The 23931-nt window shown below is 42.3% G+C and overlaps 1 protein-coding gene and 1 pseudogene across 1 annotated transcript; one reads left to right on the top strand and one right to left on the bottom strand.

The window, feature by feature from the left end:
* Positions 1-1119: 1119 nt before the first annotated feature.
* On the bottom strand, positions 1120-2457 carry LOC130136741 (uncharacterized). Its single transcript, XM_056307006.1, has 2 exons — positions 2154-2457; positions 1120-2084 (listed from the first exon to the last, which is right to left on the bottom strand). Exons 1-2 carry the CDS (start codon positions 2455-2457, stop codon positions 1120-1122), a joined length of 1269 nt encoding a protein of 422 aa, XP_056162981.1.
* Positions 2458-19384: 16927 nt separating this feature from the next.
* LOC115668893 (protein ACCELERATED CELL DEATH 6-like) lies at positions 19385-23931 on the top strand (annotated as a pseudogene).

The raw sequence follows: 23931 nt of genomic DNA, 5'->3' as shown, positions 1-23931 counted from the left end.
CTCCGAACTTCAGTTACTGTCGTTGGTCTAGGCCAATTCATGACCGCCTCAATTTTAGCCGGCTCATCGAAATTCCTTCCCCGTAAATCACGTGTCCAAGAAAAGCCACTCGAGTTAACCAAAACTCGCACTTACTAAACTTGGCATACAATTTATGATCTCGAAGGGTCTGCAGCACTGTCCTCAAATGCTGTTGGTGTTCTTCCAAACTTCTCGAATACACCAAAATGTCATCAATGAACACGATCACGAACCTATCCAAATACTCCTTGAACACCCTGTTCATCAAGTCCATAAAAGCTGCAGGCGCATTTGTCAGACCAAACGGCATCACAGTAAACTCATAGTGTCCATAGCGCGTTCTAAATGCCGTCTTCGGTATATCTTCCTTTCGAATCCTCAACTGGTGATAACCTGTCCTCAGGTTTATCTTCGAGAATACCGAAGCTCCTTGAAGTTGGTCGAATAAATCATCTATCCTGGGCAATGGATACTTATTCTTAACCGTCACCTGATTGAGTTGCCGATAGTCGATGCAAAGGCGCAACGACCCATCCTTCTTCCTTGCAAATAGAACTGGCGCTCCCCAAGGTGATGCACTAGGACGAATAAATCCTTTGTCCAACAATTCCTGCATCTGAACCTTTAACTCCTTCAATTCCGATAATGCCATTCTATAAGGTGCCTTAGAAATCGGTTCCGTTCCAGGGGCCAACTCAATCACAAATTCGATTTCCCTTTCTGGGGGCAACCCAGGCAATTCCTCAGGGAAAACGTCCGAAAATTCTCGCACCACAGCAATATCTTGCATACCAGGTTCCTCTACCAAAGTGTCAATTACAGTCACCAAATAGCCTTGACAACCCTCATCCAATAACTGAGTCGCCTCGAGTGACGAGATTAAAGGGATCGAAGGTCCTCCTCGATTCCCGACAAACTCAAAACCGACACTCCCTACTGGCTCAAACTGTATCGTCTTACGATAGCAGTTTACCGTGGCTCGTTGCTTGGTGAGCCAATCCATTCCAATAATCACGTCAAAGTCGAACATCGTCAAAACAATCAAATCTATGCTGTCCTCACGACCACCAACGTATAATCTACAACCAAGATGCTACCTCATGCAGACACTATACTATCCTTTAAAGGGGTAGAAATATTATAAACCACTCCCAGCGGTTTCGGACTTAACCCCACTAATTCCACAAATTGCTTAGCCACAAATGAATGCGTAGCTCCAGGATCAAACAAAGCATAGGCAGCATGGTCGTGTAATGAAACCGTACTGTAATGACGGCAAAGAGTCCTCCGCCTCCTTCCTTGTGACAAAGATAGACCCTTCCTTGCACTTGGGGTCGGTTCCACCGGTTCGGGGGCACTACTTGCAGGTTGTCCTACTCCGCCGCATTGGTCTTTGCGCTCCCGCCGCCCGGCGTGGGACAGCTTCTTCACGTGGTGGCCGTGCTGGCCACATCCAAAACAAACTCCCGTCCTCATAGGGCAAGGGGCTGATCCATGGTGTCTTCCACAGAATCGACAGGGGCCATTATTGTTGTACACCGGTTTCCTCACGCCACCTTTCTTATTAGGAGGGACGTGGAACTTACTTCCCGTCATCGGTCTCTTCCCAAACCGATGATTATCCTTGTTTGGCACAAACCGCGATCCAGACGCGGCTGTCCTCTCAGCCAAGTTTCTCTCAATTAATTGCGCTCTTTCATACAGCTCATTATAGTCCTTCAGATTCAGGGGCACCAGTTGATCCTTAATCTCAGGTTTCAGCCCATCCCTAAACCTCCTTGCCTTGTCAACTGGGTCTTCAATCAACCTCGGGGCATATTGGGACAACTCAGCAAACCTTGCTTCGTACTGGTCTACCGTCAACTGGTTCTGTCGGAGACGCTGAAACTCATTCATCTTCTGCTCTCGAGCGCAGTCCGAAAAGTACTTATTATAAAAAGCTTCCACGAAGGCACCCCACACCCGGGCCGTACCTTCGGGAAATACCCTCCTCTGGGTAGCTTCCCACCAAGTACTGGCGTTACCTTGCAATTGGTAGACAGCCAGTGTCACCTTGTCTTCATCTGTACATCTCAATAAGGCAAAAACCTTTTCCAACTCCCTAATCTAGAGGGTTGCAGCCTCAGGATCACCCGCGCCAGTGAACTTGGGCGGCTTGAGTTTCAGAAATTGCTCCACCAACTTGTGCATGGGCTGATTCCCATTTTCATTGCCAGCTAACGGAACATCTACAGCACAGGTGCAAGTGCGGTGCGAGTGCGAGGTGCGATGCAGGTGCGAGGACGGCGGCGGGCTTGATTCCGAGCCTCGCCCTATTAAAGTCTCTAAAGCCTGCAGGATCTGGTCCAATCTAGGATCCCCTGGTGCTCTACTTCTGGCACCAGCCTGACCTGGCTCGGCTCTCCTCATAGGGGCTCTCGGTTCAGGATTATCCATCTCGCAGGATCTTTACAGAAACCTGCTTTCCAATTCCAACAAGGAATTAGAATTCCTGAACAACTTGCTTACGAACGAAAAAGCTAATAAACAAACACAAACACAAGGTATTTTCCTAACTCACTATCCCAAAACCCATCCCACCTTATCACTCCAAGTCTCGACCAAACTTGGATCGAGCTGACCTTGCTCTGATACCAATTCGGACGGGGATGTCACGCCCCGAACCCCGCGGGCGCACGACATCCCGCTATGGTCGTTATGATGCGACGACCCAGGACTCGTCGCCGACCCTTTTCTTTTTATCTTTGAATTACGCAAGCGGAAACGATAACCAACACAACAATCCCCAGACAATAATTAAATCAGGGATAGCAGAGGAAAACCAGACATAACAAAAGCCATTTTAATATTCACTTGATTAACCCCTGGGAACATACTTACAGGCCCACTCCGGGCGTTTTCACAAAAGCCAGCAAAAGACAAAGGTTAGGGTTAATCTACTCCATCCAAAAGATCAGCTTCCAGGCCTAACCCTCAAGGACCAACCAAAAACCGCGGTACTCCACACCGCATAAGAAGCAACGACAAGCTAAGGTCCTGAAAAAGGTTTAACAACAACAAATGAGATAAAATCTCAATAAGTTAACGGCCTAAGCCCCGCTTAGGAGGCCAACTCGCACGGGGGTCCCTAAACAGGCAACACAGCATCAACAGCACATTATTAAACAACCGCAGGCATCCTTACCTCGCCTTGGTACACACGTTGATGAAATGCATATGTCGCAAACTCGAAGCATCTAAATCAATTACTCATGCATCAATGCATCACAAGCGGGCGTGTCCCGATTATAAGATAGAATCCACTTGGGCACGTCCCATACCATGCCTAGCAGTTTCTACCACATAATCAGGCACTATGTATCACACGTATTCCAGTTATTACGCCCCCTCGGGGCCACCACACATCAAACGATACGCAGCAAGATGGCGGTCTACCGGTAAAAACCGGGCTCCGTCCCGCCCCGTCGGGCACGGCTACGTCAAACGATACACAGGATGACGGCATTCCAATACGGCAACATCAAACGATACACAGTAAGATGGTATCCCGTAAGGAGCATCGAGTTCGGCCTCGGGCCGCGACAAGGCATCCGGGGTATCGGCACTCCAGATAATCCCCAGGCATCCGATAAATCGGGCATCGTCAAGCGATACACAGCAAGACAGGTCCAACGTGTGACCACACGAGCACACAAGCATTCCGGCCAATTATTATCTTCTCAATTAGCCCATGCATATATGAATCGTGCTCTCCTCGATGTCATACAATAATACCAAGTGGCCACACATGCAAACAATCAATCAATTCTTGCAAGCTTCGATATCAAACACGAATATCAACTACCAAGTATCACTAACGTTACTTGGCATAACAGAATAAAATAATTTAATTCCAAAAGTCTCATAAATTTTCCACAGAAACCTTCGATCAAACAATTTGCCATAAAATCAATTTAATACGACAATACGCGGCAAAATCGCCAACATTCAAGCTAGAAATCATAATTTGAAATTATAAAATTTTCCGAAATAACAATAAATTAAATTCGGAATTAATTAATTAATAAAATTCGAAAATAATTTAATTTTCCAAAATGTCAAAATATTTCATCGAATCAAAAATCATTCAAATCATTTTCTAAATACGCCAACTTATACGGCGAAAACCAACATTGGCATCACAATTAACGCTTGAAAATATCCGAAATAATAACATTTAATTTTCGGAAATTAATTATTTAATAATAAAATATTAATATTTAATTCGGAATTAATTTATTAACTAATAAAATAATATTTAAATTCCGAAAATAATTGATTTAACATAATAATCAATAACAATAAAATAACTGATAACTTATCACCACAATCGCGATAACCTATCGCACAACCACGGATAACCTATCACTTAAACCCAATAAAACAAACAAAATACTAATCTAAACATAAATTAAACTACCCTAAGCAAGTTTAACACCCTAAACACGGGATTAGGGGTTAACTTATTCACTAACGGCCCACGGCAGGAGTACGACCGGCGCGATAAGGGCGGTCCACGGTGGCTAATTAATTTGGAGTTCTGAATGAACGGCCGTGGGAGGAGGACACTGGCGTGGGTCGCTCCCGTGGCTTGGCTGCTCTCGACGACGGGACAGCAGGCGACTGCCTGAGGTGGACGAGACGCACGGCGGCTCATGACGCGGTGGCGGGCGACGGAGGCGAGCGAGCTTGACCGCGCGGTTGGACAAGGCGGACACGGCTCGGCTCGGGGCGATGGACGGACGACGACGGCCGGGGGAGGCGCTGCGACGCTGGTTCCAGCGAGACAAGCCGGCGGTGGTTAGTCCGGCGAGGGGCTAGCCGGCGAGGAGCAATGGGCAGAACCAAGAATAGAAGCAACCGCGACGACGGACGTGGCGCGCGGTTGGCGGAGCAAGAAGACTGCACGAACGGCCGGCAAGCTGAGGCCGGGCGGCTGCGGCCGGTCTCGAGGCCGGCGGGCAACAGAGCAGGAGCAAGAAGCCGGAAGATGCGGCGTCGGGGCAAGCCAACGAAGGAGAAGAAGAAAGAAGGAGAAGAAGAGAAAATGAAAAAGAAAAAAAGAAGAAAAAGGAAGAGAAGAGAGAGAGAGAGAGAGAGAGAGAGAGAGAGAGAGAGAGAGAGAGAGAGAGAGAGAGAGAGAGAGAGAGGTAGGTGGGGGTTGGTGGTGGTCGACGTAGGGCCGGGAAAGGGGGAAAGGATAGAGAGAGAGAAGCACAGTCAAATCGCAATAATCGCGATCCAACTGGTCACGGTTTAAACCCGAAAACGATCCGACGGTCCCCGAAAAATCCTAATTAATATTTTTAGGATTTGGCTAAAAGGGTGTTAATAAAAACACACTGCGAGGGGTGATCTACCACCCAAATTCGCACCCGGTCAAAAATTCACTTTTCACGTATCCTGTAATATCGAGATTGGCCACACTAATATCGACACCGTCCAATTAAATTCGTTCCGGAATTCCGAGAAATTCGACGCCAAAGTTTGGGCTCTAAATAACGGCCAAATTCGATCGAATGCGATTCTAGCGAAATCTCAATTTTTAAAAACAATAACCGGGAGTGATCAGTTCCCGGGCGAGATTTTACTATAAGCACACTGACGAATTACACGTTTTATAAATCCCAAAAGTGGGCCGAAATTCGGAATGTCACAGGACCGGACCGTCGGTCCGGTCCAATGGAACCGGTCAATGTAGAAATTCCCCAACCAAACATGGTGAGATTCCCAAACCAGGAACATCTGAACCCCGAAGGACAGTAACTCTTCAAAACAGAGCACAAACATTATCTTTCATGCACACAACATTGCAACACCTCATATATGGATAGCGAAGGTAGCAAAAACACACGCATATTGTAGGATTTGTTTGTTACAGTATCACATGGATGATAGACAAAGGTGATCATCCGATCGAGAATAGTAGCTTCAAATTTAAATTTTACTGTCGAGGCTCAACTGGTTCAAGAAAACAAGATGCAAACACAAGCAAACTTTAGATAAGATTTGGACCCATGAAAATATAACTAGTTCCGCAACCTAAGATAGCCTTCTGGTGCAAAATGAGAGCTTCTCTCATGGCCTCTACTAGCACGCAGCCATGCAGCATTTGAAACACCAAGCCACTGCTGCTATTTCTATTTCCAAACAAAATATTCAGACATTAGTTTTAAACCAGAATTACTACAAATCGAACTCAAATTATTAATGGAAATTCTCACATGTATTTCTTCTACTTCAACTTGTAAACTCTATTTATCAAGTAAGCTTGCTAAGCTCCAAGTTAACATCATCAATATCTAACAAAAACAAAACATTAAATAAAGCATTCACTTATTAGATACACGAAAAAATTACAAGATAAAAAGATATATCAATGACTTACCCCACTCAAACTTTTCTGCATTTTTAATGCACTCTTCAACATTAATCGGTGTGGTAACCACTCTCAACCAATCTTGAGTATAAATCAAAGCTTCCACCACTCTAGGAGTCAAAGAATTTCGAAAACCATCAAGCACACGGCCAGATGTACTGAAAGTCGACTCCGAAGCAACGGTTGTTGTAGGAATAGCCAAAATATCCCGAGCCATCAAAGAGAAGATTTTAAACTTTTGGCCAGCAGTTTTCTACCACATCAAAAGGTCAAGATCACGACCTTCTTCACGTTTGGCTTTAAGATACTTATCGAGCTCAGACAAGTTGCCCACGGACACTTTTTTCTCCTCATGAAGAAAGAATTCATATGCCTTGTCCGAATCAAAATCCACAACCAAATCAAGGTCGTTCTGGTTATCCTCCTCATGGCTATCAGGATTCTAACTACTACCGGTATCAAACAAAAGTTGACCACCCAAATTTTTATCACAAGAACCAAGATAAGATTTCTCATAAAAATGAAACAAACGTTCCAAGGCAATCCTCACCTTATTAGACATCTCCTCAACTTTCGCACTATCACCATAGATTAGTCTATAACAATACCTCACATAATTCATCTTTTTTCTTAAATCCAATATTACCGCATTCAACACCATCATATTTACCTTTTCGAAACTCCCATAATATTTTTCAAACTTTTCCTTCATCTTCGCACCCATAGCTTTCATCCTAGGATCCGAAGCTTTCTCCGCTTGTTTCAGAGTTTTATATAAAATAGCTATCTCATTAAAATAATCATTCGAAGTAATATACTTAGTCCCGGACATCTTGTTGGTGGCATCATAAAATTTCTTCAAAAATATGGAAAGAATTTTGGCATTTTCCCAATCTTCATGTTTAGGAGTTTCATAGTCAAGCTCAGTTAAGAAAGCATGATCATCTTCTTCCATCCTTTCACAAGCTTTTCTGAATTTTAAGGCTGTGTCTAACATGAGGTAAGTGGAGTTCCATCTAGTTGTGACATCAAGACAAGCTAAACCCTTACAAGTGATCCTTGCACTCTCAATGCAACCTTGGAATGTTTTAGCTCTCATGGGAGAACCCCTCACATACCTAATCACGACTCGAATACGTGCAATAGAATCACGAACCTCGGTCAATCCATCCCTCACAATCAAATTTAATATATGAGCGGTGCACCTCATGTGTAAAACATCACCATCTAAGATCAATAACTTATCTCTTGATAATTTTTCTTTCAAAAAAATCAATGGCAACATCATTTGAACTAGCATTATCCACAGTGATTGTGGATACTTTTTTCTCTATTCCCCACTCGAAGATGCATTTTTCAACCATTTTCCCAATATCCTTGCCCTTATGACTAGGCATCACCACAAAATTGATGATTCTTTTGTGCAATTTCCAATCATCATCAATAAAATGTGCAGTGAGACATAAATAGTTCAAGTTTTGAATGGAACTCCATGTATCGGTCGTGAGTGCGACTCTAGACTTAAGCTTGCTAAAGTAAGTCTTCAAACTTGCTTTTTCACAAAGATACAACTTCAAGCAATCCCTAGCCACCGTAAATCGTGACATGTGCTTGAAGAGAGGTTGTAACTGGCTAATAAAATCACGGAATCCAACACGCTCAACTATCAAAAACGGTTGTTCATCCATTATGATCATCCGAACAAGCATTTGCATACAACGATCCTGATCAAATGTCCATGTCGATAAGACATTACCACAACTAGAACCAGTACTGGTATGCCCTATTGTCATTTGAGTCCCATGTACTCTACGTGCGGCAAACAATTTTTGCCTTTTATCTATATTTTGAGGATACTTGTTGCATCTTCTCAAGTGCTTCAACATAGCAGAGGTACCATTATCAACACTGTAAGTATACTTGGCCCCACCATAAAGGCAAAACACATCACTTTTCCCATCCTTAGTTTTTCCTTATGAAAATGAAGCCAAGCTGATGATTTTCGTTTACCAGAAGCACAAGCATTAAATACCTTGTTTGTGTCGGATGCCTCTTCGGGGTCTTCTTCACCTTCATTTTCTAGTGAGTCCATTACTGAATTCATAGCATCATTGGATTTGTCCACTTCCATTGACATTTATATAGATCGCCTGAATCAAGCAAAACAAAGATTGGAGCCATCAAACCGCAACGTATATACAATTCCTAATGTCTACAAGTAGGAGCACACAAGCTAGACCCTATGTTTATCAAAGACCACAAGCTGTGTTTCTAGATCTATAGTAAGTGCCGCATCAAAATTCCCTTTTTTTTTTCTCTATCTCCTCTTGGAATTCATATGTTACACAAAATAGTCATTGCTTGAGAATATTTTGTTAACTGAATAAACACGAGTGTCCTGAAAAATTGATGCAAACGACCAAAATCAGTAGCAATTCAATTTCTGAAAGCTCATACACAATTCAAGGATATAAAACTTGGTGGATACCCCAAATTCATACTAACATCGTTACCGTTGAACAATTTCCTTCTTCACCCACCCAAAGGATCTAATCCTCCATTTCCCCTCTTGTCAACACCATCCAACTCATCCGCAAATATGAATTTCCAGAATCATATCACCATCACAATTATTTGCTCTGAAATCATTGTAATAGAAGCAGCGGAGGAGATTAACGAGGAAAGCGCATGAAATCTCAGCAATGCAAAGACGAGAAAAACTTACTCAAGAGTAAAGACTGAGTTGATGCAAGAGCCGAGAGAAACTTTTGAGAATCAAGTCGCGGAAAAAGTGAAGAGCGAAAAGCGAAGCGTGAGGCGAGAGGCCAGATGGGCTAGAGGCATGAGGCCGGCAAGGCGAGAGGCCAGACGGGCAAGAGGCATGAGCGCAGAGGCGAGAGGCGTGACCGCGTGAGGCAAAAATCGGGATGGAAGGGCAAGGCAAGAGCGAGGGAAGGGAAATGCGAGCGCGAGGGAAGAGAAACGGCAGACGGGCAAGCCGCGACCGTGAGGGAAGGGGAAAAGTAATTCCTTTTAGGGTTTTCTAAGAAATGTCTCTGTTCAGCAGAAGATAGAAAGCAATGAAGGCAGGGGAAGCTACTAGCGAGATCTTCATTCTGCTGGGACAGGTCTCGGTGGTTTGGGGCCTTTGGGCCATGGTTTTGTTGAGCATGCGCTCACATAATTCACATTGGCAAGTCCAAGCTAGAGAACAAGTCCCCAAGCAGAAAATTCGACTTTGATTGATTATATATATATTTTGGTCGGTCCGGTCCCCACCTTGGAACTGGGAACCGGACCGCCCGGACACCGGTTCCACTTTTTGAAACCGGGAATCGGACCGAACCCGCCGGTCCTATCTGGTCCGGGCGGTTTTCGGTTCGGGCGGTTACCAGTTTGAGCCGTCCAAGTTGCATACCCCTAGTTTGTTCAACCGCACATACTCCTACTAGAACTGATCAAGGTCCATTCAACTTTTTGGATACCTTTGCTTCCAGCACCTTTTTTACGCTTAATAGTGACATGGCACACACTTGTTTTTGTTGAAATATAACGTGAAAATGATAAAATCTTGCAAATTAAGTTAATGCAGAAATACTAAAGAAATAACGATGAATAATAAAGTACATCTGAAATTTACGTGATTCGTCCGAATATCAATACCTACATTCACGGAAAGGGTTAGTAATAAATAATCTACTATAATCGTAAAATCATAATTACAATTTGCTCATACGATTGAGTGTTTCTCGTGCATAAATTTAAGCCAAAATTCAAAGCATTTACGGATAAACAATTCAATTGGACAAAATAAAACTCACGGTACAGATCTGTGTTCAGATCTCTTCGCGCGGTCGGGCCTTGAGAACGTTCGCGCGTTGTGTTATCTTTCGTCGCGCGGCTCTGTGGAGGACTTCTGTATACGGCGGCTCGTTCATTGTTGCTTAAGGAAAACCCCAAAAGATAAAAGTCCTCTTTCTTTTATACGGCTGTGTCAGGAAAGCATGACCTAGTTTTTATTTTCTTTCCTTTTATTACCCCTGGGCCCACTAGCTTTTCTCTGCGGCTTCAGGGAGTCAAAGGATTATCTCCTTTTGTTGACCGCCCAACTACAGGACCAAGACGTCCACTGTACGTCCGAGAGACGATCTTTTGTAGGCAAATAATAAATCCTGAATATTATCTCCAAGACACAGATCTTCAAGGCCAAATATGAAAACTTATCCAAGCGAGTCTCATTACATAAATAGCTCAAACTCGAAATATAAATTCAATAATTCTTCACTTTGACTTGGTATTTGATGTCAAGTTATATTCCTCATCATCCATGCTACTCTCCTAATGCCTCGATGGGCGCTCACTCTCAACAAATACCAATTATGCTCAAGTAAAGCTTGAGCTTCACCGAAGGAACAGACTTAGTCATCATGTCCGCTGGATTTTCCGATGTTGCAATCTTTTTAACAACAATCACACCCTTCGCTAAGACATCTCGGATGAAGTTGTCCCTGATGTCGATATGCTTTGTTCGCTCATGATAACGAATTATATGCTAGATATATCGCACACTGGTTATCATAGTGTATATTAACACTTTTTTGATCTAACCCAAAGTCCGAAAGTAAACCTCTTAACCATATCCCCTCCTTCACTATAAAAGTTAGCGTCATGTATTCTGCCTTAGTTGAAGACAAGACAACGTGATTCTGTAAGGATGTCTTCCAACTAATAGCATCACCTACTACCGTAGGTATGTACCCTGCTAAAGACCTACATTCATTCAAGTCACCGGAAGGATTCGAATCCACGTAACTCCACTACCATTGCCATCCCTTCTGTACACTATACCAACGTCTGTTGTGCCCTTTAAATATCTAAAGATCCACTTCACAGCTTTCCAATGAGCTTTACTAGGATGCCTCATATAATAGCTAATAACGCTTACTGCTTGTGAAATATCAGGTACATACCATATCATACATAATACTATCCAATGCACTATAATAAGGAACACGGGACATATGCTCCTCCTCCTCCTCAATCTGCGATAACTTATCTGAAAGTTTAAAGTGCGTCGCTAAAGGTATACTCATAGATTTTGCTGACTACGTATTAAATCGTGCAACAATCTTCTCAATGTATTTCTTCTGAGAAAGACGTAAAATTCCTGCTGTTCTGTCCCGTAAAATCTCCATACCCAATATCTTCTTTGCAGCACCTAAATCTTTTATCTCAAATTTAGCACTCAATTACCTCTTCAACACATCAATATCAGATATATTCTTAGCTGATATCAACATATCATCAACATATAGTAACAGATATATCAAAGACCCATCCTCTAATCTCTTAAAGTAAACACAGCTATCCATCTGACTTTTCGAATAGTCCTAACTAGCCATGAAAGCATCAAAACGCTTATACCACTACCTAAAAGACTGTTTCAGCCTATACCAAGATTTATTTAGTCAGCAAACATATTCTTCCTTACCTGGAATAGCAAATCCCTTTGGCTGCCTCATGTAAATCTACTCCTCCAACTCACCGTGAAGAAACGATGTTTTCATATCTAGCTGCTCCAGCTCGAGATCCTGTACAGCAACTAAGGCAAGTAAAATACGAATAGAAGTATGTCTTACCACAGGAGAGAACACCTCGTTGTAGTCAATGCCTTCCCGCTGTGTATACCCCTTCGCCATAAGTCTTGCCTTATACCTCGTTGCCTTGACATCGGGAATGCCTTCCTTCCGTTTAAAGACCTACTTGCTACTGACAATCTTCTAGCTCTTGGGTACTCTGACTAGCTCTCATACTTGATTTCGATGGAGTGATTCCATCTCTTCACATATAGCCCCTAGCCACTATGACGACTCAGAACTAGCCATCGCCTCAGAGTAAGACGAATGCTTATCTGTCTCCACCTTGTCACCTACTTGCATATATGTATAACCATAACCTGCCGGTGGTTTAATTTGCATTCTTTGTCTACTTGCGGCTATAGTATGCTGCGGCTCTACTGGTTATTTAGTATCACCGACTTTAGGAACTGCTGCCTCATCTGCAATCTCAACCTCTTACACCTCCGAGGTCTCCGGAGTCGCCACTTGAATCTCCAACTCACTACTGACACCACGATTTGTCTGCTCTGCTGGTTGTGTCTCAAGACTCCCCGTTTGAAGCATTGCAGTCTCGTCGAAGATCACGTCTTCGCTGATTAGAAAACCGAGTGATCTGGGATTAGTGCACCACAGCTGGTAGCCTTTCACCCCATGTGCATAACCTAGAATTATGCACTTCTTCACCCTCGGTTCAAGTTTACCATTACTTGCATGAGCATACGCTGGACATCCGAATACTCATAATCCAAAGTAATCAACAGCTTTCCTCGATCATACTTCCTCAAGAGTATTCCACTCAATAGCAGATGATGAAGATCGATTAATCAGGTAATAGGCCATGTTCACTGCTTCGACCCAAAATTCCTTGCCTAAACCTGCATGCGAAAGTATGCTTTAAGCTCGCTCCAGTCAAGTTCTGTTCTTCCGTTCTGTAACACCATTCTGATGTGGTGTCTCGGGCATTGTGTGGTGTCTCACAATCCCTTCTTTATCGCAGAACTCAGTAAAATCTTTATCACAGAACTCCATACAATTATTGGTTCTCAGGCACTTGATCTGTTTATCTGACTGCTTTTCAATCAATGCCTTAAATTTCTTGAACCGATCAAACACATTAGATTTGTGATTAAGAAAGTATATCCATAACTTTATCGAGTAGTCATCGATAAATGTCAACATATATTGGGCACCTCCCGAGACAGGCCTTAGACGTCTGAATGAATATATTCAACTGGTTGCTTGGTCGATTGAATAGCTGTAGTAAACTTAATCTGGTGCTACTTCCAAAGATGCAGTGCTCATAAGTCCAGCTTCCCTGTCTTTTGACCCTTCAACAACTCCCTATCACTCAGTATCGTTATATCTGCCTCACTCATGTGCCCCAAACGCATATGCCATAATTGAGTTAAGTCAGAATCTGACTCACCTAATGAAACTGCAGTAGCTCCAGTCACGATCTTTCTTAGTAGATAATAGAGAGAACTCACTTGCTTCCCCTTTATCACTGTCATGGCACCTCGAGAGATCTTCAGCACTCCAACTTCAGTGGTTTACACCCGATATCATCGAGTGTCCCCAAAAAAATAAGGTTCTTCTTTAGCTTTGGTACATGTCTCACGTCTATCAGTGTGCGCACCACCCCATCGTGCATCCGAATCCGAATTGTCCCTATCCCCACAAGATTGCAGGTTGTATTATTCCCCATCAGAACTCTACCACTATCTGCAATCTAGTTTGGTAAGTAGTAAACCAGTTCCTATGAGGCATCATATGATAAGAACACCCCGAATCTAGCACCCACTCGTCCCCTGACGAACAAATAGTCACATACAAGATGGCCTTTGCATCACTAGTGCTCTCATCAGCAGCGTTTGCCATATTGCTTGTGGCATTCTACTTGTCACCTCTATTTCTTCGCTTCGGACAATCTCTCCTTATGCGCTCCTCCTCGTGACACTCAAAACACTTCACGTGTCTTTTAGACTTTCTATTGTGTGACTTTAACCTGCTTTTACCTCTACTACTACTGGACCCTCGATGTTAGTCTGTACCTCGAATCACTAGTCCCCAGGCTACATCCTGTGCCAGAGTGTCATCTCGCAACTTTCTTTGCCACTCTTTAGAGAACAATGCAAACTTTACCTCTTTCGAGGTAATCGTAGTACGCCATTGTAGTAGTGAATCAGTAAAGTGCTTCCATAATTCAGGTAAAGAAGCCAACATCATGTCATGTTCTTTATCATCAAATATCTTACCGACATTCTTCAAATCCATCATGAGTTTATTAAATTTATCTAGGTGGAATTTGATCGACGTACCTTTAGTATATCGAAACTGAAACATGATCTTCAATATATATAAACGATTATTCAAACCCTTCGTTACATAGAATGCCTGAAGTTTTGCCCACAGTGGCATCATTCTCCTTAGCCACCTCTATTAACACCTCATCCGATTAATTTAACAGGATTATACTCTTTGTTTTCTCCATTAGCTCTACCTTATCAGTTGCTTTCATTATAATGAGCAACCTATCTTCGCCATCTAATGCATTGGCCAAACCTTGGGTTGTCAATAGCGCATGCATATTGACGCTCCATAACCCAAAGTTGTTCCTCTTGATAAATTTCTCAATCTCAACTTTCGCTCTAGACATAATTGCAATAGCAGAATTTCCAGATAATAATCAGAAAAGCAAAAGCCCCAAATCACAATACAGAAAAATCCTATCCTCAAGCTTTGACACCAATTGTTGAAATATAATGTGGAAACGACAGGATTTTACAAATTAAGTCAATGCAAAAATACCAGAGAAATAACGAGAAATAATAAAGGACACCAGAGATTTATATGGTTCGGTCCGAATATCGGTACTTACATCCATGGGGAGAGCCAGCAATAAATAATCCACTATAATCGGAGAGTCAGAGTTACAATTCGCTCATGCACTTGAATGTTTCTCACATTTAAATTTAAATTTAAATCTAAAGCATTTACGGATAAATAATTCAATTGGACAAAATAAAACTCACGGTACAGATCTGTGTTCAGATCTCTTCGCGCGGTCGGTCCTTGAGAACGTTCGTGCGTTGTGTTATCTTTCGTCGCGCGGCTCTGTGGAGGACTTCTCTATACGGCGGCTCGTTCACTGTTGCTCAAGGAAAACCCCAAAAGATAAAAGTCATCTTTCTTTTATACGGCTGTGTCAGGAAAGCATGACCTAGTTTTTATTTTCTTTCCTTTTATTAACCCTGGGCCCACTAGCTTTTCTCTGCGGCTTCAAGGAGTCAAAGGATTATCTCCTTTTGTTGACCGCCCAACTACAGGACCAAGACGTCCACTGTACGTCCGAGAGATGATCTTTTGTAGGCAAATAATAAATCCTGAATATTATCTCCAAGACACAGATCTTCAAGGCCAAATATGAAAACTTATCCGAGCGAGTTTCGCTCCGTAAACGGCTCGAACTTGAAATCTAAATTCAACAGTTTTAATGAATATTTTTATGATACAATCTAAATCTATCAACCAATGAACTGCTTGCTAGTAATGTTGGATTACTTTGTCATCTCCAAATAACATAGGGATGTTTTCTCAACAATATATTCCTAGGCTATACACAAGGTAAGTGGAGCTGTCAGTTATAGTGCCCAGAATTAAATTTATCCATTGTCAGTAAAGAAGTTACATTTAACAAATTTCTATTGCTTTTGGGTAGGAGAGATTATGACAGTGTGTATACGAATCTGGATAGTGTTCAATTTAAGGTAAAGTTGCAACCTAAACTCCTGAAGTAGCAGTTACTGGCGCGCTAATCAACACGGATGATATTTGTAGCGAAGTGGAGCCTATAGAGCCAACGGTTGCCATGATTGCTAAGTTTGACAATATGCATGTTCGAGCTTGTAACAAATGTGGATGCAACAATGCAGTAGAGGAGACTTGTCTAAGGATGCTTGTAGAGTGGCTAGAGGTGCAGGCGGAATTCGAGATCCGATGAGATTCAAGTGTAGCTTGGACTTGGAAGTTCTTTGTGGGGGATTGAGGCCATATGGGGATGTGGGAGAGTAATGATGATTAGGTTCTAGCGAAGTGATTGTCACTTGGCTCAATTGTCAAATCAATATGGAGATTGTTGAGAATATGTCTTTAGTTTGAGTATGTAAAAACTACTCAATTCAAGTAGGAATTCAAAATCCAAATACGACTTGTGGTTTTAAGCTTGAACATTGAAATACCTTTTCACGTTGGAGGTGGATTTCCAGTTTGAGTGAGTTTTCTTAGTTGAGACGACTAAAAAAAGGTCTCTTATTTTAGATCCAAAGATTATAAGAAGTCCATATTTGCCTATTGGTGAGTAGAGGAGCTTTGGCCATAATGATCGATTGTGAGGCATGCTTGTGAATTGCATATGAGAGACGAGAGTATTCAAGCCAGTAAATCTTATGGTAAGATTTGTAAATTGTTTTGGGTGATTGTGAGTTTGTAAGGAATTGTGAGGGCTAAACACATATGCATTATTGGGTATAATTTGGGGCTGGAAAATACCGAGGGTGTTTGAGTGACTCGAGTATAATTGTAATTTCTCTCGTATCACTTGATATATAGTACAATGCTACTTTCCTTGTAAAATAGATCACACCGACCAAAACTAAGTGAAAACAATATTACATGAACTTTTTGTTCTTTTTATTTTATATATCGATAGCTTGTTTTTTTTTGCAACGGAAACATATTGTCATCACTGCTCAATGAACACACGCAGGCGATAATTTTAAAAAATTCAGAAGCTAAGTAATTGCCTGCAAGAGACCGCGTTCTGCTGCATCTACAAAAAGAGAGTGTTACTCTCGAGTCTCGCCTCCTAACGCAGTCAATATCATGAAATATTTATTTCACACGAATTTCACTTGCATTTGCTTCTGTCCTACTTATTTGTTTTCTGTGTCTGGGTGCGTTACGGAGAGGTTTCGGGACCGTTACATTTTACGCGACGGTTTTTAGGCTAAAAGGTTTTGATGAAATGCAAATCGCATTTGGGAAACACTATGAATCTTTATTCCCCTTTTTTGGCTTTCGAATAGTTCTGTTTTCTCCCGCTATTGCTCATAATTGAAGGGACGTATCGAGAACCGAAACAGAACGATCACGCAGAAAATCAGAGAAAAATAGACGATGCACAAATTTACCCAGGTTCACCCTCGATTAGGGCTACGTCCTGCAAAGAGATTTCACTATGTTTTCGGTTTACAGCCACTCAACTCGTTACAATGATCAGAAAAACGAGCAAAATATATATATGCCCCAAACGGGCCCAAAACCTAAACCTATATGAAATCTCTTAATCTCGCACTATACGGGCCAGCCCAAACCCGTTGAGGTTTCGGGGGCGCTGCCCCCGAGCCCCCGCCCGCTCACCGGCGAGCGGGACCCCCGTCGGGGGGCGCTGCCCCCGAACCCCCGCATTCCGCACACATGGGTCACATGTCGTCGGACAACACTTCAGTTTCCCTAAGCTCACGTGGACGTACCCGGTGTGAGAAACAAGGGTCCCCGAAGTATTCGCCAACTCCAACAATAATCTGCGATCATTTGAGTCCCTCCTCTCTCCGTCTATTTTACATTACCTATTGCCCACATTATTCTTTGATAGATGAACAAAAAACGGAGATGCGTTGCTTTTGTGTAATGCGATGATGATGCAAATGTCGAGTTTAAAGGATAATGGATTGATTCTTTCGTACCAAACACGCCATAAGTACTTTAAGTAAATAATTTATACCACCACAAGTCCCGATTGGAGCAGAGAATTTGTACAGTGATTCATAAGTCGAGACTTGCATCGAATTGTATCACTTTGGACAATCTTTCTTAGGGCCCGTTTAGTTCGACTTTCGGAGAATGCTTTTGGAGAAATGCAATTACCTTTGGGCTAAAGGGGTTTTTCGAAATGCAAGTAGCGTTTGGTAAGTATTTTATAAAATCACATTTGAAAGCAACTTTGGTAAATATCGTTTGGTAAAAACTATATTTTGTAAAGGACTTTTGCTAATATATATTTTTTTAAAAAGTTTCCGGTGGAGCTCAATCACCAGCCACCGCCACTGGCTAGATCTGGTCGCCGGCCAACCGCCGACGGCGAGATCTGGTCGCCGACCATCACCGCCTAACCTCAGGCGAGGCGGCCTGAGGTCGCATGACCTCAAGCGTCGCCTGGGCCGCGCAACCCAGGCGACACCTGAGGTCCGGCGACCACTGCCTGGGGTCGCGCGACCACAGGCGATGATCGTTGGGGTTGCGGGACCCCGGCGACCGCCGCCTGTGGTCGCCGGATCTCGGGCGTTGGTTGGATCGCGAGACCCAGGCCAAGCGTTGTCTGGGTTGCGCGACCCAGGCAATGCCCGAGGTCTGGCGACCCTAGGCGGCAGTTGCCGGGGACGCGCAACCCCCAGGCAGTGGTCGCCAAGGTCGGGCTAGCCCTTAGGCGGCGGTCTTCGGCTGCCGGACTTGCTATCTGGGGAAGATGAACAATGCATGATCAACAGCGCAAGTTGCATTCCGAAAATGCAACTTCCCAAGTCACCTCCAACCTTGCATTGGCCAAAAGTCCCTTGAAGAGCATTGAAAATGCAATTGCATCTCTCCAAAGTGAGTAAAAAAAGTTGCCAAACACCATTTGCATTTAGCCAAGGACTTTAGAGTACAAATGAGTATTTGAAATGCTGAACCAAGCAGGGCCTTAGAGCACTAATGAACGGACAGCTGCTTTAAGCCTTTTTCTTTTGAGAGTTTTATGAGGGAATTTGGTTGCTTGGGGGAACGCACTCTGGTCTTTTTACTTCTTTTTTTTTATTAACTGTTGCTTTGCAATTTGATTTTTATTGAATGTGAAGTATATGAGACAGTTTTCAAATATACAAATATTGACACATACAGCGATATCATTGTTTTCCCAATTTTTTTAAATTTTGAAATAATATTTGAAACTTTGACGAGAAGGTGGACAAATAACTTTCAATTCAAAAGAGAAAATGAAGAGAAATCCAACCTAGCTGTAATTTCTTGTTCTGAATCGGATGATGAGCAACATTGTGATAATATAATAAGGGGAAAATTTTAATTTTCTTTTTTATGTTTTCTTATTACTGGTCGTCCCTAGGAAAAATTTGTGGCAGAAAGTGGACCCGTCAGTAAAATGTGGGTTGAGGGGAGGTTCATTGAAGCCAATCAGATTGAACTCGACTTGTGGCTATAAATATGCTAAATTTGAGTCCTAGGACACCAGGCCAATTCACTCAAAGTCACAGGCATAGTCACGCACAGAGAGATGGATGTGAAGCTGTCCACAGATGACCAGGAGATTTGGAAGCAGAGAAGGGAGAGATTGGAAGCGTTAGTCGGGGCCGATCCGAGCCGGTGACGGCACGATCCCGCACAACCCGACAAGATTGTGGGTCCCCAGCTATTGTCGGTTGCAAAGGAAGGGGACGTCGACAAGTTCATCAAAGCCCTGGAGGATCATTGTGCCAAGGAAAGAGTGTCGTTGCCCGTCCTTCTCGGGCTCCACAGCCCCTCCAAGAATACATAGCTTCACGCTGCGGCAGGTATATTAACTAGGTTGTGACCATGCATTTCAAAATTCTCGATCTTTCGCGCTCAAATTAACCTGACATGAATGGAATACAGAGAGTGATGATAACGTCAAAGCGGTCATCGATTTCGTCCCTGAGTTGATCACCTATAAGAACTCCAGAGGAGAGACGCCGCTGCACATTGCGGCTAGAGCCTGGAAAACTGGTGCAGTGGAGCTTCTCCTTCTCCAAGATGTGCCGAGAGACACTGACTGCTGCGGCAACTCTGCTCTGCATGAGGCTGTGAGGAATCGCCAACACAAGGTGATCGGTCAGCTGGTGAGTAAAGTCCCCAATCTGCTGTATTGTCAGAATAATGAAAGCAAGTCTCCATTGTGCGTAGCAGTTGAAACGGGGGACTTGGAGGTTCTCACGCTCTTGTTGGATGCGCCAGACGATGCCGAGGACCAAAGGAGATCAGAAAGTGAAAGGGTTTTCAGCATGTCCGCGCTCATGTTGCCATTCTGCACAGGAAAATGGGTAAACCCAACTTTCGCGCTCTAACTTATTCTTTGATCTTCTTAATCAGTCTATTTTTTAAAGTGTTTTCTTTAGTAAAGGACATGCGATTGCGAAATGTGTGAAGATGGACTTTTTGCGTTAAGTATACAAAATCAGTACTTTTTATTTTGTTTTACTATCTTGTAAATACGGACCTGGTATTTGTGACTGGCAAGAAGAAGAAAAAAAAAGAAGGAAGAAGAATTTGACTTATTTGACGAAATGAATTTAAGTAGTTGTAGAATTGGGAAGATATAATTTAAAATTTTAAGATCTACGAGAGATTTCTGCAATCATATCATTGTTACGTGGATCGTCTTAGATTACCATTCTGTCTATGATTAAATTCTTGCGTTGGATTTAGAAATGCTGACCAAGATATGGGAAAAGAAGCCGCAACTATTTCAATCGAGAGATGCGGGAAATGGCACTCCACTTCACTTCGAAGCGTACACAAATTATCTCGATGAAGTCAAGTTCTTGATTGAGAAGTTCCCAACAAGTGCCCTGGAGCAAGACAGCAAGGACGACTATCTTCCTATCTATGTTGCTTGCATGATGAAATACGTCAGGATCATCGAGGAGCTACTTTGGTAGTGGCCAGACCCCGCAGAGTTTCCATCTAGGCTAGGACAAAACATTCTTCATGTGTCAGCGAGGTACGGAAACATTAAAACTGTGAAATACATACTGAAAAGTCCCAAATTCGATCACCTCATAAATGCAAGAGATTTCGACGGGAATACAACTCTGCATTTGGCTGCGTTGCACTGCCAACCTTCGATTGTGCTTCTTGCACGAGACATAAGAGTAGATCTTAATCTGGTCAATAAGAATAACATGACGGCTCTCGACGTGGTAGAGCATGACATTAAAGTAATGAATGCTCCTCTCCGGAAGGTACGACCTTTTACAATTTTCTCACGGTAATCATACATCGCAAATTGTTATAACAATCGGGACAGAACTAGAACATAAAATTAGTGAAGCGTGTAAATTTGTGTGCTCTCACCTAGATCTGTAATTTAGTGCCAAAATCATAATGTGTTGGTTTCTTTGTTTATTCTTTGACTCACTACTTGCAGTGGTTAACATTGACAAATTTGGAATTTGCTGGAACACCAAGAAATGGAGAATTAGCTATCTGCAAGCCAACCGGACGGAGCTCACGGAAACAAATTGGACCGCCGGAACCGGATAAATACGAGCAGGTACTCGCATTGTCGTGGCAGCACTCATCGCCTCAGTCACTTTCACTTCTGGTTTTTCCGTTCCCGGAGGATATAATGGTTCTAACCCAGATCCTAGAACCCCCATATTGCTACACAAAGCCATGTACAATGTCTTTGTGATTAGCAACTCCGTGGCCATGTATAGCTCGATCATGGCACTCATGATCCTACTCGGGACACATGTTGATGATCCTTACTTGATGGTAGTTGCCTATTTCCTATCAAATCTCCCAATGTTGGTTACTCTTGCCGCAACGCCTCTGGCATTCATGGCGTCTACGTGACCGTAACCAAACTCGCTGGGCTTTCAATTTTTGTCTTGGTCTTTGGATCCTTCGTCCTCTATATTATCTCGAGCATCTTCATTTTGTTGAATTTTTTTCCGGTCGGGAGACATCCTCTTATTCGTTTCTTCATGGACGGACTTACTTTTGTAATTCTTTTGATAGCGACGAGGGAGAACGCAGGGAGTGGGACTGCGGGACGTGCAGCTACATCCATCCGGGGAACTTGTGACGATAAGCAACCGCCCCCACTTGAATGATCATTTAGCGTATAGGTTCCATAAAGATGGGGTCTGATCCAGCCTTGAATCTATTAATTTCTCTCTAATTATGTATAGATGTCTATACCTTTAGCTACCTCTTAGCCTTAGTTACATCAGCTGCTGCTATTTCGATTAGGCTAGCCTACCTGCTCACGGTCAAAATTAGTGATGTCTGCAATTTTAGCGATCCAAAATACTGTGTGATTAGCTACTCAATGATATCTATAAATAATAGCAAAGTTTGGCAGAAGGAAGTTTTGTAATTGAATCGGATTGTCACAAAGTTCCATTCCCTTTCACTTTGCTTAACATTAGTTAGACACACGTTTTGCTGATATATTCTCCTGGAAACATTCTATTAAATTGAATGAGACGATTCAATTAATTATTTTATCTGTTTTTCTCTTTTATATTATTGACGTATAATGCTTCTAGTTACAATAAAATAAGGATTAAGAGAATTGTGTAGGGTAATATCTACTCTCTTTTTTTTAAGCTATCAATTTACCTATAAATTTATTGATGTACACCTATGATGTATGATCTCATATACACATCACATATATATTTATATATTTACATATAGGAAAGAGGGTTTTGTTCATTTAATAAGGATCATTAGTTAATTTATTTCTATAGCTGTCTTATGGGTGCTATTTTCACTTTTCATTTGCTTTTGTGGACTGAAAATTGAGAGGTCAAATGTCTTTGGGTAATATCGACTCTCGTTTTTTTTTAAGCTATCAATTTACCTATAAATTTATTGATGTACACCTATGATATATGATCTCATATACACATAACATATATATATTTATATATTTACATATAGGAAAGAGGGTTTTGTTCACTAAATAAGGATCATTAGTTAATTTATTTCTATAGCGGTCTTATGGGTGCTATTTTCACTTTTCATTTACTTTTGTGGACTGAAAATTGAGAGGTCAAATGAGTTATGAGAACTATCCGGTTCGTGTTGTGGTCCAGTTATCATGATGACTATTTAGTCTACATTACTAAATTGTTTCAGTGAGATTTCTCAATCTGTTTCGAGGAGGGAGATATCTTGCACTTTTTCTATATTTGGTTTTAATACTCCTTTTCATTCTGACGCGAATAGTATTTCCATAATTCGAGGAACATCTGCATTTTTTGCACGTGCTTATAAGTTTACAACTCCGTGTGTCAAAGACCATCATTGAGAGCATCGAATGTACGATCGGCACAAATTCTTTCCACTAAGCCGTTTGTGCAACCGCACAAACTCCTACAGGACCTGTTCAAGGTCCATTCAACTTTTTGGATACCTTGGCATCCAATACCTTGTTCACCCTTAAATAGTGGCATAGCACTTTTGGTTTTAACGAACATGTTTACGATACAATCTAAATCTATCAAGAAATGAACTGCTTGCTAGTAATGTTGGATTACTTTGTCATCTCCAAATAACATAGGAAGGTTTTCTCAACAATATATTCCTAGGCTATACATAAGCTAAGTGGGGCTATCGGTTGTAGTGCCCAGAATTAAATTTACCAATTGTTAGCAAAAAAGTTACATTTGACAAGTCTTTAGTACTTTTGGGTAGGAGAGATTATGACAGTGTGTATACAAATCTGGACAGTGTTCTACTCAAAGTGGAGTTGCAACCTAAGCTCTTGAGTTAGCAAGTCCTGATGCGGTAATCGACACGGATGATATTTGTAGCCTATAGAGCCAATGATTGATATAATTACTAATTGACAGTATGCATGTTCGAGCTTGTAACAAATATGGATGCAACAGTGGTTTTTGCTATGTGTGCGATAAAGGAGATTTGTCTGAGAATGCTTGTGGAGTGGCTAGAGGTGAGGGTGGAATTTGTGTTCCGATGAGGTTCACTGTTATGGCAAAGTTCAAGTGCAACTTGGACTTGGAAGTTCTTTGTGGGGGATTGAGGCCATACGGGGATGTGGGAGAGTAA

This window comes from Syzygium oleosum, unplaced genomic scaffold (genome assembly GCF_021117445.2).
Source record: "Syzygium oleosum isolate NSW1041296 unplaced genomic scaffold, Sole_v2.1 Sole_v2.49, whole genome shotgun sequence".
Classification (NCBI taxonomy): domain Eukaryota; kingdom Viridiplantae; phylum Streptophyta; class Magnoliopsida; order Myrtales; family Myrtaceae; genus Syzygium; species Syzygium oleosum.
Note: the sequence above shows the minus strand (reverse complement) of the source record. Positions and strands in the feature narration are given on the sequence as shown.

Excerpts from the sequence above, each read along its gene's own strand:
- LOC130136741 (XM_056307006.1), bottom strand. The coding sequence starts at position 2,457 with ATGGATAATCCTGAACCGAGAGCCCCTATGAGGAGAGCCGAGCCAGGT. Across the intron at positions 2,085-2,153 it reads GCCCAAGTTCACTGGCGCGG|ATGAAGACAAGGTGACACTG; the intron begins GTGATCCTGAGG and ends TGAGATGTACAG.